General features: G+C 38.1%; 1 protein-coding gene across 3 annotated transcripts in view; it reads left to right on the forward strand.

The window, feature by feature from the left end:
• Nucleotides 1-10,512, forward strand: part of TTL (tubulin tyrosine ligase) — a 64,332-nt gene extending 53,820 nt beyond the window's left edge. For 2 of the 3 annotated variants that reach the window (XM_043984089.1, XM_043984090.1), the window contains one exon: nucleotides 333-5,394. In XM_043984089.1, coding sequence (XP_043840024.1) covers nucleotides 333-447 — 115 coding nt within the window. In that variant the 3' untranslated portion in view covers nucleotides 448-5,394. Of the gene's footprint in view, nucleotides 1-332; nucleotides 5,395-9,216 lie in introns of those variants that run through there. The other variant, XR_006354807.1, reaches the window with a different exon arrangement.
• Nucleotides 10,513-18,510: the final 7,998 nt, after the last annotated feature.

An 18,510-nucleotide genomic window follows, 5' to 3' on the forward strand; every position in this document is an offset into this window, starting at 1 on the left:
AAAGTTCTTCACTTAGTAAATCAGAGTAAATGTCAGTCTCCCAAGTACTTCATGAAAATGACTGAATAAATGTGTTGAGTTTGCACTAGAAGCTGATATCCCAAATCAAATCAGAACTCATTTGGACGATGCTGATTTGCCCACACCCTAATTCATATGCATCATGGCTGCTCTGCTTTTGCCAAAGCAGGGACAGGAAGTGATTTTTATAGGCAGGCTGGGGACAAAAGGGTAAGAAAAGGCATGGTACATTTGTATTTCTTATGAACACGTTTAATAATTATTTCTCCCTGTTTCTATCTGTTTCTTTCTACCTCTCTCTCTCATTTTAGGAAACTTTATGCAGAGCTTTGCCAAGGTATAGTGGATATAGCCATATCCAGTGTCTTTCCTCTCGCTGACACATTGCAAAAGCAGAACCAACAGGCTGCATTTATCAAGTTATGATGGAGAGATGATCAAAGCAACGCATATGAGAGAACTACCGCACGTTGGACTTTTGGGGGGCAGGAGGGAGGGTAAGTGGGGGGGGCAACAGAGATTATTGGATTGTTTGAAATCATGCCAAAAATGGGAGAGAAGTGGATTTTTTTATCTGCAAAGGAAGAAGAAAACAAAAACAAACACTTTCAAGGAGAATCCAGGATGAGCCAGAGTTGTCCAGAACTCTTGCTCTAAACACAGCTCATACGACTTTTGAAAACTGAAGCAAATCTCTCTGGGAGGACAGCAAAATATTACTTTAAAAATGAGGATTCAATAATTTTATGTTCTCATCCTTTTTTAAAAAAAAAATCTTATTTTTACTAATAAGGCAACTTTGTGAACAGCATCTCTTCCTCAGGGACCCAGTGAAGCTTGGTCCTTTTGTTAATGTGTAAGTTCTTTCCACCTGCTGCAGTCTTAGTGCCTTAGCTCAGTTCCCAATAGGTAACTCTTCTATTCTTTTCAATTAAGAAAAATCTGTCTTGCTCTGGGAACTAGGAACTCCTCAGAGCATGAATTTTGGTTACTGACTCTGCTATACCTCCTTTATCCCCCTTCCTTGTGCCCTGTCCTCCTGGTGCCTGTTGAAAACCTGAAAGGAACAAACACCAACTGACCTGAGCTTAGGAAGAGGATCCAAGCTAAGAGATGAAGAGGTTTTGTAATAAGATAAGGATCACTAGTCAATTAGAATTTCCTTAATGGGGAGATGGAAAAGTGTTGAGATTGTCTCAATCTGACCTGTGGGTTTAAGGAAAATTAATTGAACTCTTAGTTCTAATTCCTTTTTAAAGTTATCTACCCTTTCCCCCATCCCCCACCTGACCAGTACCAGTAATGAACAAAAAATGGCATCCTCTCATTTCTTACCAGGTTGTATGTGTTGAACTCTGATTTGTTTTTATTAAGCTACTTAAGATCTTTATTTTAAACTGTCTTATTGAGGTATATTGTCAAGATCCCATTTTAATGATTTTCTTTCGAAATTTTTTTTAAAACTCCCCTCCTTCAGTAATGTTTTCTGCACTTTGAAAAGGAGATATCCTTCTTCCAGTGAATTTGTTCCTACTCTTCCAACATGTCCCTGAATGTCCAGGTCTGGGGCTCCCCTCTCCATGACCTTTTCTTTACCTTTTCCTCCTTGGACTCTGATGCATTGTTCAGTTAGTCCTGGCTAGCTAGCCATCTGTACTGCAAAGCACTGTAGGAACTGCTATTGGTGGTTGGTGAGTCACCTGACTGGAGCAGTCTCCTTTGGAAAAGGTTGGGGAGGGGGACTTTCAAAAGTCCACATGGCACATAAGGGATTTTCCCTTTCCAGTCTCTCCTCCCCCACCCTCTTGTTTTTCTTTCCTTTTTAAGTTAGCTGTATTTTGGATTTATAAAGCTGACTTTGTCCCTTTTTATGTTTCCTCTCTTTGGAGGACACATCAGGAGACCAAATGAATAGCAGGTTGGAAGTTTTGAGATCATATTTGTCTTTAATGTGTCATCATTCATGCACTTAGAATGTCAGGGATAAAGACCAGCAAAGAGACCTTTTTGATGTCATTTAGGAAATGACAGGTTTCTGCAAATGGTCTGATAAGAATATGACCCTCCTCTTACAGTATCATGAAATGTTTTTTCCATAGCTGTTGTGCAGTACTAGGTCTGAGGCACGCCGTATCTCTCTTTCATTCTTGGCACAATAAAACAAACTCTACAATGAGGGAGTTTTTTAAGTAGCAGAATTTGAACACATGATAGTGAAATGTTGCATTCAGAAGGAACAAGAGTTATTTGATAGAAGTGATGTCCAGTATTCAGCAATGGCATGTTTACTGAATTGCTTGGAATACAGCCTAATTGGGTCAATTCCCATAGGGATTTGGGATTCAGAAACCAGGCACCCACTGGTTGTAAAAATAATGAAGCACTTGTATTCTGGAGAGAAACAAAATCAGTCCTAATAAAAGTATATCTTGGAGGCTATAAAGAAGCTGTTTGATTAAATATTTGAACCTGAGGCATTTTGGGGAGAAAGAAACACGCAGAGTCTTAAACTGGTCCTTCACCTTTAACTTCTCTCTCTTTGAAGTGGTGATAGTGGTGGTCAGTCTTGTACAGCATAACGAGACTGGTAACCAGAACAAGTACTGATATATTGCTCTAAATTTTGTGTTTTTAATTAACAAATGATTTTCTCTCTCTCCCACACCCTACCCCATCAGAGGGGAAAACCAAAACTAGATCAGATTCCTTCTAAAAAATTTCATTGTCAGGCAAAACTAATTTTCTCATAGATCATATCTTAAAAATATGTCTTCTTCTGCACCCTGAGTCCATTGCATGATTCATCATCGGTCTTCTGCAGGAGTATTATGAGACTTAAATAAGATAATGAATATAAAATACTTTGCAAACCTTAAAACTATATAAATGCCAGTTAGTACTATTACTACTACCACTACCACTATTACAATTAATTAACCTACAGTCACCAGGCCTCCAGTCAGGTGATATCTTTATTCCCTGAGCTTTCTATTTTACTCCTGCTGAGCTCCAACAATGATTATAGAACAATACTGGGGCATGCAGTTAAATGTAAGTAAGTTACTAACAACCAGGTTCTCCAGTTTAAAAAAAATTTATGCAAACCCACTTTTAGATTTAATCTGCATTGTTAACACTTTCTTAAGTCCAAACAATCTACAGAGCAATAATAACTCAAGCTCTGATTTGTAGGATTGTTGATTGCTTAGGTGGAAATGCCCAAACTGAAAATTTAACATTGGCCTTTTCAAGTCGACTCCAGCACATCCCTAGTCCTCTGGAATCATGGGTATTCATTGCATATTTTTAAACTGCTATCAAAAGTCCGTTATCAGTGGTTTGAAAAACTCCTTTGAACATGTGCCTCCAGAACATTTAGGAATTTTTTTAACCCTGATAATAAATGTAGACCTTACTCAGAATGCAGATGAATTTGAGTCCATTCATGCATCTTGGATGCTTCCCAGGGATTCTGATTCAAAAGCATAGATCCCTAAGAAATGAATTGGGTTCTGTGTTTTTCTTTTGTTAAATCACACCTTGCTCCGTAGGTGGTTTTAAGTTTATAAAGATAGCTGCATTTCAGATTACACAAGCATTCCAAGGCTTAGTACTGGGACAAAGGCATAGCCACCTCACTTTGTAAACCTTATTCTGAATAACCCAATCCGTAAATGCAGGAGGTAGTATAATCTAGTGGAAAGAACACTGAACTGGGGATCAAGAGACTGGGGCTCCAGATCCGATTCTATGCTTATCAGGGTGATGTTGCATTAGTCAGTTTCTCTGTGCCTTAGTTTCTTTACTTGTGAATTAGGTCGTTACCACCTCAGTCTACCTCAGGGGGATTTACTGAGGGGAAAAAAAATGCCTTGGATTATTCATAAAGAAGACAGACACATTAACAGCAGAGGACAAGGAGACAAATCTGTTTATATTAAGGATAGTTATTTGTTTTAAGTATGGCTTTGTGCCTTAAATACCAGTGTCAGCATAGGCAAGTATTTGAGCCTAGGTCTCTGCTGTGAAATTCATACATTTGTGGAAATTAAAATGATTTTCATTTACTCATGACAATTAATGGCCTTAAGGCAGAATACTTTACTAAAAACAGATGATTAGCTGTGATGAGTATAAAGATGCAAATTTATGAAATTACGTTTTAGTTTTTAGTTGTGGCATATAAAAATCAAATGTGGTATTTAGTGTGAATAGTAGGAATTATCTTCCATGCTTATAGATGCCTCTTTCCCAGTATGTTATACTAAAGTCTGCCCTCACAATAATATTGCACTGCTAGTTGCCATTTCCTTAAAAGAATTATGTTTACACTTGAGGGGTATAGTGGCCAACTTTGTCAGATATTTAATTGTAGGAGAGTGGCAAAAGATTTTTTCATTAACTTTTCTAAATGTCAGCCAGGAAAGTACTCAATCATTTTGTGATGGAGAGACTCTAGCACTACTGGATTTATTGTAATAAAGATTCTGATTTCTATTCATTGCTGCTAGGCAAAGATGAGTTTAAAGAGAATGGTCACAAGGGGCAGCTAGATGGCACAGTGGATAGAGCACTGGCCCTGGAGTCAGGAGTACCTGAGTTCAAATCCGGCCTCAGACACTTAATACTTAACTAGCTGTGTGACCCTGGGCAAGTCACTTAACCCCAGTTGCCTCACTAAAAAAAACAAAACAAAACAAAAATTTAATATAAAGAGAATGGTCACAAATAGTGACTAAAGTGGATTTTAACTGATTATTTTCTCCCACAATCCATTCCATTGGAGGAAAGAATACTCAAAATCAAACAAATTCCTTTGAAAAAATATCAGTCGTACAAAACTAAATCTCTCATAAGTCATATCCAAAACATTTTATACATGTCTGTGTATGTATGTATGTCTACTACACACACACGTATATTGTCTCGTTCTACATCTGAGATTTAATTTGATAAATTGATCACTTTTTAGACATTGGAACTGGAGAGAGTTTAATTTGATAAACTGGAAATAGCTTTCTTATCTCTACATATGTATGTCTAAAGAGAAAACAGTTTAGTATATTGATAGACCATAGGTTCATAGATTTGGAGCTAGAAGGGGCCCTTAGAGGGCAGCTAGTTAAATTCCCTTCTTGCAGATGAGGAAACTGACTTCCAGAATGGAGTGACTTACCCAAGGTCACACAGTGGTTATTTTTAGATCTTAAGTTCCAACTCTGTGAGCAATAAAGACCTGGGCATCAAGGAAACAACAGACTATCAACAAATACTTATTAAGTACTTACTATGTGCCAAGCATAATGCCAAGTACTAGGTATACAAAGACAAAAGAAAAAGTCCTAGCCCTCAAGAAGCTTACATTCTAATGGGGGAAATAGGCTATACATGTATGGCTATATACATAACCTATACAAAAAGAATACAAGGTAGTTTGAGCAAGGATGGCACAAGAAAGGTGGAAAAAGAATCAGAAAAGGCTTCATGTAAAAGATGAAGCTTGCTGAATTTTGAAGGAAACCAGGAATTCCAGGTGGTAGCATTGAGGAAGAAGTCTATTTCAAGCATGAGTTAAAGCTGTCCAAGGACACAAAGATGGGATTTGAGGTGTCAAGTAGGAAAACCAGTGACTAGGCTAGCATTGCCAGAAAGGAATGTATGATTCAGTAACAGCAAGAAAGTTTATTCCTTCTTAGGCTAAGAGGTATCTAGGATGAAGGAGGAATAGGACAAGGCCACGTGGCCATACTGTTCTAGTCAGAAAACATCTGGAGTATTGAATGTGTATTCGTTTCTAGTTGCCATGTGACTGATGATACTACTCTTCTTTTCCCTGGGCAGACCACATCAGACATAAGGGCTACTTGATTCACTTCTGGGTACCAGAGTTTTGAAAGAGCTTTGATAATCTGGAGAATATCTAGAGGACAATGACCAGGATAGTGAAGTGAAGAAGTCCTGAGTTGATATTATATTTGAGATTGGGAATGATTATCCTGGAGAAGAGAAGACTTATGGGCAACCCAATGTTCTTCAAATATTTGAAGGGTTACTATTTTTCCCATTTGGTTCCAGAACACAAATTTCAGAGCTATAAATGGAAGTAATAAGGTGGACAATTTAATTTTAGTGTTATAATTTCCTAACTAAAAATTTGGGGTGGAGAGAACTTCCTAACAAAAGTTTCAAAAGGAGAATAGATTGTAAGGCAGCTGTGGTGCAGCGGATAGAGACCAGGCCTGGAGTCAGAAAGACTCATCGTCCTGAGTTCAAATCTGGCCTCAGATAGTTACTAGCTGTGTGATCCTAGGCCGGTCCCCGTTTGCCTCAGTTTCCTTGTCTGTAAAATGAACTGGAGAAGGAATGGCAAACCACATCAGTATCTTTCCTAAGGAAGCAGCAAAATGGGGTCACAAAGTGTCAGACACAATTCAAAAACAACAGAACAATAGCAACATAATAGGCTGGTTGAGGAAATAGCAAGTTCTTCCTCATAGGATGTCTTCAAGCAAAGGCTTGATGATTGAGCACATGCTGAGATTTCATCAAGTATGGATTAGAGTAGTTGGCTCCTGGGGACCTTCATTTTATAGATGAGGAAAGGGAGACTTCAATATGACTTGCCCTTGGTAAGAACCAACTCAGTAACACTGCCAAACACAGTAGCTAGCATATTGCCCCTGTAACTAAATGGGTTGTTACTTTGAAAACCTTCCACAGCATTAGAAATGAAATGCTTTTCCCCATCAATATATTTAAATATATGGTTCATCTAAGTTAAATAAAATATGAATCTAAATTGTGAACTGGATGGCAATATTAAATATTAAAATTTATGGGGCAGGGGCAGATAGGTGGTGCAGTGGATAGAGCACTGACCCTGGATTCAGGAGGACCTCAGTTCAAATCCAGTCTCAGACACTTGACACGTACTAGTTGTGTGACCCTGGGCAAGTCACTTAACCCTCATTACCCTGCAAAAAAAAAAAAATTATGAGAGGAGAGAGTATCACAATATGTATATGCAGGAACTCCCAGCAACTAGCCTATGGCTAAGTAGATAAGCCATAAAGCACATAGAGGTCAAAGGGCGTGCCCAGGGTCACACAGATAAGGAGTATAAGAGAATCAGAGACAAGGTCACTGTATGTATGAAGGCTGAATGTGATTTCAGAGAGAAAGAAAGATTGTAGAAACTTGATTTCGTAACCCGGTTAAATCTTCTCTCCATGGAGAGGACAATGAACTTCACTGCTGTCTCACTTAGTTTTTTTTTATGTGACTACAGAACCAACCTCTCTTCCAAAATAGGATTGATCTCTCTGCTGATGGAGATGCTGGTATAAGACAATGGCCAGTCCATGGGGTTCAGCTTGATTTTAGATGCAATGAATTGTCTCATCTACCAAAGCTAAATAATTTTGAAGCTCTCCACCAACACCATCATCCAAAAAAGTGGTGACTTCATCTTCCTGGAGTAGATGAAGCCATGTCTGTGTACATGGTCAGATTCTGTGTCAGCCCAGCTGCTTTCCCCGTCAGAAGGCTAGGACAGTTCAGATATGGCTCCAGTAGTTCAGCTATACTCTGAGGCAGGTCTGAATTTTCTTTACGGCCTTAACCATAACCAATAGCCAGAGCAGACTTGGGTTCTTACATAGTTTCAGAACTATGCTAGCTTCTGGGATCAATCAAGAGAGCAATACTGAGTGTAGTATTGTGCGCCTCAAAAATAATTGATTCTCTCCAAAACCTCAATATAGTTAATGTTTAATGCTCTTTGTGAGGTTCTAAGTCTGGTCAAATATGGTTTTCTTTGAGTTTGTGCTCAATGTAGTGTGGACTAGATAGAAGATTCAGAGTTTAAAACACCTGATAAGCCTCTTGTTTTCAAGGAATGAATCAACTTGGGGAGTGGAAGTGGAAAAAAAATTGTTAAGACCCCAAGGACTGTGGGGTTCTGAAGGCCCAATGGGATCACTGAAGTAAAATGTTTTAATCCTTTTTTATTTCAGGAACAAAGCAAGTTGGAGCTGGTAGAGACCTTAGATACTAAAGTGGTATGGGACAGAAGGGAGAATGCTAGACTTGGAGTCAGAAGATCTGATTTTGAGTCTCTGCTCCACCACCAATCACTACCTTGTGACTTTGGGCAAGATACTTAATCTCTCTTGGTCTCAGTTTTCTAATCTATAAAATGGGGGCAGGAAGTGGACTAGGTGATCCCTAAGGTCCCTTCTACATCTGATTCCAAAGTTGATGTAGTTTACATAGTTAATCTAAAACAAAACCAGATATTATGAGGCACTATTTGAAAAGAAAGAAATGCTATGTCTTCTACTGGCAACTCTGTCCTATCCTAGGGACAAAAGAGTACAATGTATGTAGCCAGAGAAAATTATGACTCAAAGCAAAACAGTGTTAACACTTTTCCAAGCAAAAAAGGAGATAAATTTATTTAGAGAATATAAGCCCCTTGAGGGCAGGAACTGTTTCATTTTAACTTTTGTATCCCCTGAAACTAGCACAATGTCTGACATATTGTAGGTGCTTAAAAATATTGAGCAATAGATTGGCATGAGTAAAGGAGAAAAGTGCTACATATTCTGTCATTTGAGGCAGCCTATTTGACTTAACCTTAGATTAAGAACTGGGCAGGGGGAAAGGTCTGCATTCTCCTTCATGTTTTGCTAGGAACTCATTGTGGGATTCTGGGGAGGTCTGTTATGCCTGTTTCTTTTTCTGTGAAAAGAGATCTTAGCCTGCCTCCTTATCTACCTCATTGGACTATCCTTAGGATGAATGATTGTGTGTATGTTTTTAGGGAGCTCTGAAAGTGATCATTTGTTAGGATGCTTTTAAGCAGCAGAGTTTCCTTCCATTCTTTTTATAGAGGTTCACCCCAGAAAATACCGAGGTAGATCATTTCCTGGCAACAGGGCAGATAATCTCTATCAGGGATGTTGAAGCAAGAGAAGAGATCTCTGATGTTTTTGGTGACAGTGAGTGTAATGCATTCAAGAGAATGTAGGAACAAGTAAGTGCTTTATGATTCTAGGACTTGCTTCAACAGCTGCTTCATAGGAGGGATACATTATTACTTGCATTCTGAATTGGTGAAATGCTTGTTAGAACAGAAGTCAGAATGCTTTAAGTTCCTTTAGTATCTTTCTGACTTGATTTCTTATCTTTCAGACTACTTAAATTAGCTCCGACCATGGAGAAGATTGACAGCAGCTAATGACATTGCATCTAATTCCATCAATCAGCAATACATTAGTGTTGGAAAATAATTTCAAAAACTAGAGACTTAATTCACTAAAACTAAATTGTTTTCATTTGTGATCTATATTCCCCACGGCTATTGGTCCTCTTCTAAAAACCCACAAAGCATAAATCATATTGACTCATATACCACAACTTGAAAGAAAACGCATGCTACTGACTAAGTAATCCCACCTGAAAATATTTTTTCCTCTAAAGGCTTCTTAAGCAAGAATAAGTATTGAGCTCAGAATAATAGATTTACAGAAAACTAACCCGTAATATTAGTTTGGGGAATAGCATGTCATTACTGGATAGAATATTTTGTCTGAATAACCAAAACGTGAAGACAGTTTTGAATCAAAATTAAATATGTAATGAAGTAAAATTTGAAGTCTTTCCATGATTATTTAAATACAAATTTTTATTTTTGACTAATATCTTACCCATCATAAGTTTGTGGAAAGACTTTATTACTCTGTACTACTGCATATCCTTGGGTGCTAGTTTTAAAGATATTGTACATACTTTTTTCAACAAACTGTAAAGTATTCTTTGTCTAATATGTCCCCTGTTGATCACTGTTCTAATTAGCAAGAATGAGGTCTTTCAGAGTCAGACTATCTAGATAAGTTTTACTGAAAAGTATATGCAAGATAATGTGTACATGACTTTTGTCACAATTTTCTGTCAATATATGGCCAGTCATCCATGTTAGAAAACAAATTCCATATTTAAAACAAAGTGTGATTACCATGTTTCAGCCATCATTGTACTCTTGCTCATTTTCCACCCCCAGAGGTTGACTGCCACAATAAATCACACTGGCACTCAGGCTGTGTAGGAGAAGCGAAACCATCCTCTTATGCAGCCAGACTACTCTGCTGAAATTGTAATCAAGACCTTTGCAAGATTGCATGCATGTCTCTGTTCAATGCATTTCCTCCTGGTTCTCCAAGCACTGTTACCTACCCAGATAAAAGCACCATGCAATCAATGTAGAAATAATATTGTATCCATAAAAACAGTGTTTGGAAAACAAACGACAATGAAAAGAAACATCTGCAACAATCATTGGCATACATACAGAGTACTTAGATCTTGGGTATTTGACATACTAGAATATGAATGTATGCGAATGGATCAGATGGTCTCTTTGTGACTACAAAGTGCATGGTTCCCTGATATCTGTATGCAAAAACATTGTCATTGATAATCATTAAAAATGTGGGGAAAAAATGCTATTCTTCCTGGAATTCCTGATGGAGATTGGGGCAGGAGGGAGGAAGATGCCAAATGGAAACTATGATGTCAGACATAGTAAAATTGCGGACAAAGTTAGAAGGAAGATGAGAGGTCATGTCCTACCACCCACCCAACACAGAAATCCTCTGCCAGGTGGCCATCTGATCTCTATTTAAACAATTCCAGTGACAGAATGCTCACTATATCATAGGTTGCCCTTAATTGGCCCTTAAATTCTTTGCTGTTTTGCTACAATAGGCAGATTTCATCTAAATGAGTCTACTGTATTACAATCTTTAAAATGTTGAAAGATGGGGGCAGCTAGGTGGCACAGCGGATAAAGCACTAGTCCTGGATTCAAGAGGACCTGAGTTCAAATGTGGCCTCAAACACTTGACGCTTACTAGCCGTGCAACTCTGGGCAAGGCCTTTAACCCTCACTGCCACGCAAAAAAAAAAATGTTGAAAGTTGAATATATTTTAATTCCATTTGATTCAGCAAACATTTATTTAGTGCCCACTATAAGAAAGAGGCATTTTAATAAAAGGCATTTGGTCATGTAGGATGAGTTTCAGAGATTCAAGACAGATATATACATTTGGGAATCATCTGAGTATGATAACTGAACCCACTGGAGCTTTGATGAGGGCCTAGGGAAGATCTTTGAAGGACATTAATACTTACTGGGCAATAAATAGAAAATGAACATGCAAACATGACTGAAAAAGGAGTCAGGTAGGAGAATGTAGAGAGAGTATTGTCATGAAAGCCAAGGGTGGAGAGTATACAAGAAGAAGGAGTAGTCGATAGTCTCAAAAGCTACATAGGAGTCAAGGAGGACAAAGACTACTTTTTTTACGTGACAGCCCTTCAAATATTGATAGCTGTTTCTCATTTCTTAAGTTTTTCCCCCAGATTAACTGTCCCTAGTTCCCTCCAATTATATGTAATATTTTTCCAGGTGCTTCATAATCTTGGTTGCCTTCTTTTTATTGTCTGTCAGTGTCAATATTAAAGTATGGTGGCCAAAGCAGAAAGAGAACACAGTGGAACTATTACCTTCCCAGATTAGGATACTATACTTTGTCAAACTCTAAAAAATAAATTACCAAAGAGCCACAGAAGTTATACAACAACTGTTAACTCTGAAAATATCAAAGAGCTCACAGATGTTATACACCAACTGTTAACTCTGAAAAATGAAATAAAATAAACCCAGAGAGCCACAAAGGTTATTACACCAACTGTGAGCCACAGAGGTTATAGCAAAAGGTTTATACCAACTGTTAACTCTGAAAAATAAAATTAAATAAAATCAAAGCTCATAGACATTATAAGCAAAAAGTTTTCTTTATTCCTTTGGAGGAGGGAAAACTGGACACACTACTACTACCCATGAGACCCCAGGCAGTGAGGCTAAGCCTTGATACATATAATTGTAGTGTGAGAAAATAATTATTAATAATGGATTTCTTGGGGGACCCAGAGATCAGTTTCATAGCCTTTCTCCCCATCCCCCCTCCAACTCCAGAAAATCCAGTTCTCCTTGACCTGGGAAAAACCCAAGGGAACAAAAAAAATGGAGACTTTTTTTTTTTTCTAGCTCAGTGAAGGACTGATAAAATCAAACCACACCTAGATAATGAACCTTCCCTTAAGCAACTTGAGTAAGGATCTTTTGTATACTTTTCCCTGATATCATCTGTAGAGTTCATCTTAATGTGGACCACCTTCAAGTCATGTCAACCAATGGAATTGAATGATGCTAACTGTTAAGGGTTAAAATTCTAGCTAAACTGTCTAAAATATCTAATGAGTGGTCGCCAATAAATTATAAGCTTTAGCAAGAGTTAGACTTTTAAGCATTTATTAAGGAGAATAAGAATTTAGTAAAGAGAGAGAAAGGCCTAGATTCCTATCTATTAAAGGGAGAGCACATTTCTAGCTCCGCTCTCCACCCGAGTCCAGAGGAAAGAGCCCCAGACTGAGCGCCAGTCTCTTCCTTCCTCCTCCCACTAGTCCGCGTCACTTCCTGAATCCTGAAGAAAAGACTCCTGGTCTTGCCCTCAAAGACCTTCCCTTCATGGGCAGAACTCTTCTACAGTAAGTATCCAGCAGATGGCATTATTCCAATCGTTACAGTCCCCCCTGTTGTTCCTCAAGAAACAAAATGTTTCCTTGACGGAACAGTAAAAACAATATAATAACTATTGCTAACTAATAATATGTGAACAACAATATAGAAAAGGAAGAGAGGAAAGTTTTGTTCAGAGGGGCGATTTTTTTTTTTTTGTCCTCATGAACCGACGCTTTGACATTAGTCTTGCAAAGGGAGGGCCTCTGCAGAGAATACATGTTACAGATGGTGTATATTATAACAGAAAGAGAAAAAAAAACAACAAAAACAACAAATCAAAACTGTTCATTTAAAGTCTCTGAAAGTCTTTTCTCAGATGTCCTCTAGGTGTAGTCCTGGAATGGAAGTCTTTTCAGGGGTTGATGTGTGGATGCTGGTAATCAGCCAGGAAAATTTCCTACAAAATTGAGCTTAACACAACTTTAAAATAGCTTTGTCAATAATCAAATCAAACAATGAAAGTTCTCAAAAACATGTCTAAGGGAATTCAGAATCTTAGTTGTTACACATGAAACATATAATAAAACAAAAATTGAAACATTCTTTAAAATTATAATCTTACTATAGTCCCCCCTCATGGAGGGTAATTGAGAAGACAATTGCTGCAATATTAATTAATAAAAATAATTTTTATCTTTGTTTTATCACTTTTTGCATCATCTGCCTAATTATCCTCATGCCATTATGAGAAATTTAAAAATCTAATATAATTGGTAACAGGTGTCAAGGCCAAATTCAACACTGTATTTATCATGACATCTGAGATAATTATGGGGGTTACCATAAAAGAACAGAGAAATGATGGGATATGAGCATTCCCACACTTGAGCAATATGTACTGCCCATACAGTATGCCAGGCTTAAAATAGGTGGATGGAATATATGTCCATGCCACCGAACATATTGGAAGAAACTGAGTCAGACTTAATCAGATGCATGGGATTGAGATGTCCATGGCATCAGGCATATAGGAGGGAGCATAGAAGCCAGGTGTAGAAGTGAGATGGGTGGGATGAATACTTCCAGCCATCTGTACAATATCGTGGGGAAAAAGAGAATAAAATATTAAACCAAGAGAATCCAACCTCAACATTTGTCAAAAGCCGTTCCCTCGGCCATACCTTGACTTCATGCATGTCTCCCCTCATGTGACAGTTCAGTGTCTGCTCTTGCATGTATTCCTCTTGTGATTGGATGGCATCTTGGCCAACTGGCATCTGATAACTCAGAATAAAGGCAATTAATGTCTTAAATGATAAGTTCCCATAATCCAAGTCTCATATGGATTTAAAATTGAGGATAATAAATGATTGCAAAAAATGTGAATACATCTTGACTCAGAACACAATATATAATTACGCAACAATTTCAAATAATACCCATTTTTTTTTACTTAGTATACAATTACTTTTGTGAAAAATCTGAACATATTTAAATACAAGTTAAAGCACAACAGAATCTCAAAGAAAACTTTTTTTTTTTGAAAAAAGAAAACTTTTACAAATGTTCCCCTCTTTTTTTTTTTTTTGAATATGCTTATCAAAAATAATACTTCTTTACACTTGCCATGGCAACCAATTTGCCAGGGAAATGCTTCAAAGAGTTTGATCAAATAATCAGTTGAGAAAAAATAACAAAAACAAACAACTCAGAATATGGGAGCACAATACTCCTAGAATTAACATTGTATAATAAAAACAAAACCATCTTGCAATGTTTCAAAATTAGATAGATAAATGAATAGAAGAAAATACACATGGAACAATAAAAGACAATGAAATTCAAACTAAGGAAATATAAATGAATATGAACTTAATAAGAGTATTATAAAATATAAACTTGATCACATGACTATAAAAAACTTTTACAAATATTCTCCTTGTTTTAAAAACTAAGTATAAAACACAACAACTTTGATCAATGTATAATGTAACGATTGGAATGATGCCACCTGCTGGAGACTTACTATAGAAAAGTTCCACCATGAGGTGAAGGTCTCTGAGGGCAAGACCATGTGTCTTTTCTTTGGCGTCAGGAAGTGACGTTTGCTTGTGGGAGGAAGAAGGGGAAGCCTGGCGCTCTGACTCACTCTCTTTCCTGAGGACTCTGGTGGGGAAGGCAGCTAGAAATGCGCTCTCCCTTTAATAGATAGATGAATCTAGGCCTTTCCTTCTCTTTTTACCAAATTCTTATTCTCCTTAATAAATGCTTAAAAGTCTAACTCTTACGACCACTCATTAGATATTTTAGACAGACTAGCTAGAATTTTAGCCTTTACAATAATGACCTGCCTCTATCAAAAGGATAAAAACGCACAAGTTCTCTTGGCTTTCTTGGAACCCTCTTGGGGGTCTTGTAGGTCTCCTAGGTATTCTATATTTGCTACTGGATCTTCTTGAGACCAGGACAGCATGGGTATTCTGGGGCTTTTCTCCTACTTATGCTAACTGGCATACTGAGGCTCTCTCCCTGCTTTGTCTACCATTTGGCCTGAAATCATGAGAAGTTAGGGAGACATGGTCAATCTTTTATTGGTATCATATTAATAAAATAATAATATGCTTACCCATATTGGTATGTGTCTATACCAATAGCAAATCAATTTTTAAAAACAGTGACTAGACAAACAACCAAGCAGTGGGGTATGACCACAGTAGTGAGGTATAACAGCAACAATGAGGCAAATTTGCCTAGTGACAAAAAGTCTATTCATAGCAGGGTTCCATGCCCAGAATGTGGTCCCTGCAGCTGCTTGTCTCAGTTCAGGGACCACCTGGGGCTCGTTTAAGCCAATTCTGTGATTTGGCTGCAGCAGAGCTCATCCAGAGAATAAGCAGTAAGGATTGTTGTAATGCAAATCTCAGGGCACAGCTTGCTTCCTGGGCCTTAGGTCTGGAAAACACAGTGTCTCCTAATGGTAGAAAAAGAGAGAAGTAAAAAGAGGGGTGGTCTTACGGTGGGGCCCTTGACAACTTATAATAATGACTAGCATTTAAAGTTTGCAAAGCACTTTACAAAGATTTCATTTGATCCTCCCAACAACTCTGGGAAGTAGGTGCTACAACTATCCCATTTTTTTCAGCAATATGTGACCCAAAAATTACCAGGAGGTTAGTTTTCAAAAAGGCAGAGGAACTAGAGACCAAATTGCCAACATTCACTGGATTATGGACAAAGCAAGGGAGTTCCAGAAAAATATCTCCTTCTGTTGCATTGACTACACTAAGGCCTTTGTATGAATCATAACAAAATGTGGCAAGTTCTCAAAGATATGTGAATACTAGCTCATCTTACTTGTCTCCTGAAGAAACTGTATGCAAGCAAAGAAGCAACGGTTAGAATGGAATATGGAACAACTGATTGGTTTAAGATAGAAAAAGGAACATGACAAGGCTGTATATTATCACCTTATTTAACTGATATGCAGAATATATCACACAAAATGCCAGATTAGACAAATCAAAAGCCAGAATTAAGGTTGCTGGGAGAAATATCAATAATCTCAGATATGCAGATGATACCATTCTGATGGCAGAAGAATTAAGAAGCCTCTTGATAAAGTTTAACATCAAAAAAATTAAGATCTTGGCAATTGGTCCTATCACCTTCTGGCAAATTGATGGAGAAAAAATGGAAGTGTGATGTTTAAAATCTAAATTGTGGTCGCCTTAAATTAGAAGCTTTAGCACCAGTCCTTGGGCATTAAACATTTATTAAAGCATATAGATATTCCCATGGAGTTCAGAGAGTTAAGAAAAAGCTTATCTAGCCTAGATTTCCAGCCTGATTGGGTTCTTCCTCAAGTCTTCCTCCACAAGCCTGCTTTAATCAGGAACTCTCTAGCAAGCTGATTGTGGAAGCTTTTTATAGGTCTGGAACAGGGGCAGTCCTTACACACTGCTTCAAGCTGATTGGTTGTCGTCATCCAAATCCATTGGTTGTCGTCATCCAAATCCATTGGTTTTGAAGGTGTTCTCAAGTTGAGTTCACAGTCTAGCTTCAGAGAACAATACCTTCTTTTAACTTGAAGTAGGCTTAATCAGCAGTTAATCACTCTCACTTGATTCAATCAGTCTAGATTAATCTCCAGGTGGGTGTTTGAGTATCTGCTAAATCTCATTATTTCATCACAGAAGCAATGCCAGATTTTATATTCTTGGGCTCAAAGATCACTGCAGATGGCAATTACAGCCATGAAATTAAAAGACACTTGAGGGGCGGCTAGGTGTCGCAGTGGATAAAGCACCGGCCCTGGATTCAGGAGTACCTGAGTTCAAATCCAGCCTCAGACACTTTACACACTTACTAGCTATGTGACCCCGGGCAAGTCACTTAACCCCAATTGCTTCACTAAAAAAACCTCAAAGAACCCCAAAAAACAAACAAACAAACAAACAAAAAGACACTTGCTACTTGGAAGGAAAGCTATGGCAAATCTGGACAGCAATACTAAAAAGCAGAGATATCACCTTGTTAACAAAGATCCATATAGTCAAAGCTATGGTTTCTCCAGTAGCAAGGTATAGCTATGAGAAATGGACTACGAGGAAAGTGTGTCAAGATAATGGAATGTGATAGATGAGATTTAGCAGATACTCAGGAGCCCGACTGGAGATTAATTTAAACTGATTGAATTGGATAAAACGACTGACTGCTGAATGGATTACTGGCTGACTTCTAGTTAAGCACATCTGGCTGGTACTTAAGGGTACTTAATGAATTTGAATGACACTAGCCAATCAGCTTGAAGAACCTCCCATTTCTGGGAGGGGAAGATGAAGCAGGAAGTGGATGCTGGGGACCGGCTTCGAGAGATCGGCATGGTGGCAGAGGATTTCAGAAATGGGAGCTTGGGAAGATTAGGATTGCCAGGTTATAGGAAATCTGTTCTCAATCTTTCTCTTTTACTATCTTTCAATAAATCCTTAAAAACCTAAACTCGTTTATCAGTGATTTTAGTCAGTTTCCCCCTGTTAAGGGCTAAAATTCTAGCTAAACTGTCTAAAATATCTAATGAGTGGTCACCAATAAATTATAAGCTTTAGCAAGAGTTAGACTTTTAAGCATTTATTAAGGAGAATAAGAATTTGGTAAAGAGAGAGAAAGGCCTAGATTCCTATCTATTAAAGGGAGAGCACATTTCTAGCTCCGCTCTCCACCAGAGTCCAAAGGAAAGAGCGTCTGAGAGCGAGCACCAGTCTCTTCCTTCCTCCTCCCACTAGCCCGTGTCACTTCCTGACACCAAAGAAGAGACTCCTGGTCTTGCCCTCAAAGACCTTCGCTTCATGGGTGGAACTCTTCTACAGTAAGTTTCCAGCAGGTGGCGTCATTCCAATCGTTACACCCCCAAAACTGGGGGGACAGATTAGAACCCACATTTAGAATTTTAAATTACACAAAAGTTAAATGCAACAGAATTAACATGTTCATATTGTGGTGCTAGAAAAGACTTTTGAGAGTCCCTTGGCCTGCAAGGAGATCAAATCAGTCAGTAGTTACAGAAATTAATTCAAGCTATTCATTGGAAGGCCAAATACTGAAGTGAAAGCTTAAATACTTTGGCCACATAATGAAAAGATGGGAATCATTAGAAAAGACCCTAACACTATGAAAGATTGAAGACAAAAGGAGAAGGGAATGAATGGTAGATGATGAGATGGATACTGGCATGGAAACAACAAACATGAACTTAGACAGACTTCAACATATAGCAGAAGATAGAAGGACCTGGAGTGCTATGGTCCATGGGGTCATGAAGAGTTGGATACAACCGAATAACTGAACAATAACAACATCAATATTGACCTATAGTTTGGGAGGGGGTTACCCCTTTATTTTGACT

Source organism: Dromiciops gliroides, chromosome 2 (assembly GCF_019393635.1).
Source record: "Dromiciops gliroides isolate mDroGli1 chromosome 2, mDroGli1.pri, whole genome shotgun sequence".
In the NCBI taxonomy this organism is placed as follows: Eukaryota; Metazoa; Chordata; class Mammalia; order Microbiotheria; family Microbiotheriidae; genus Dromiciops; species Dromiciops gliroides.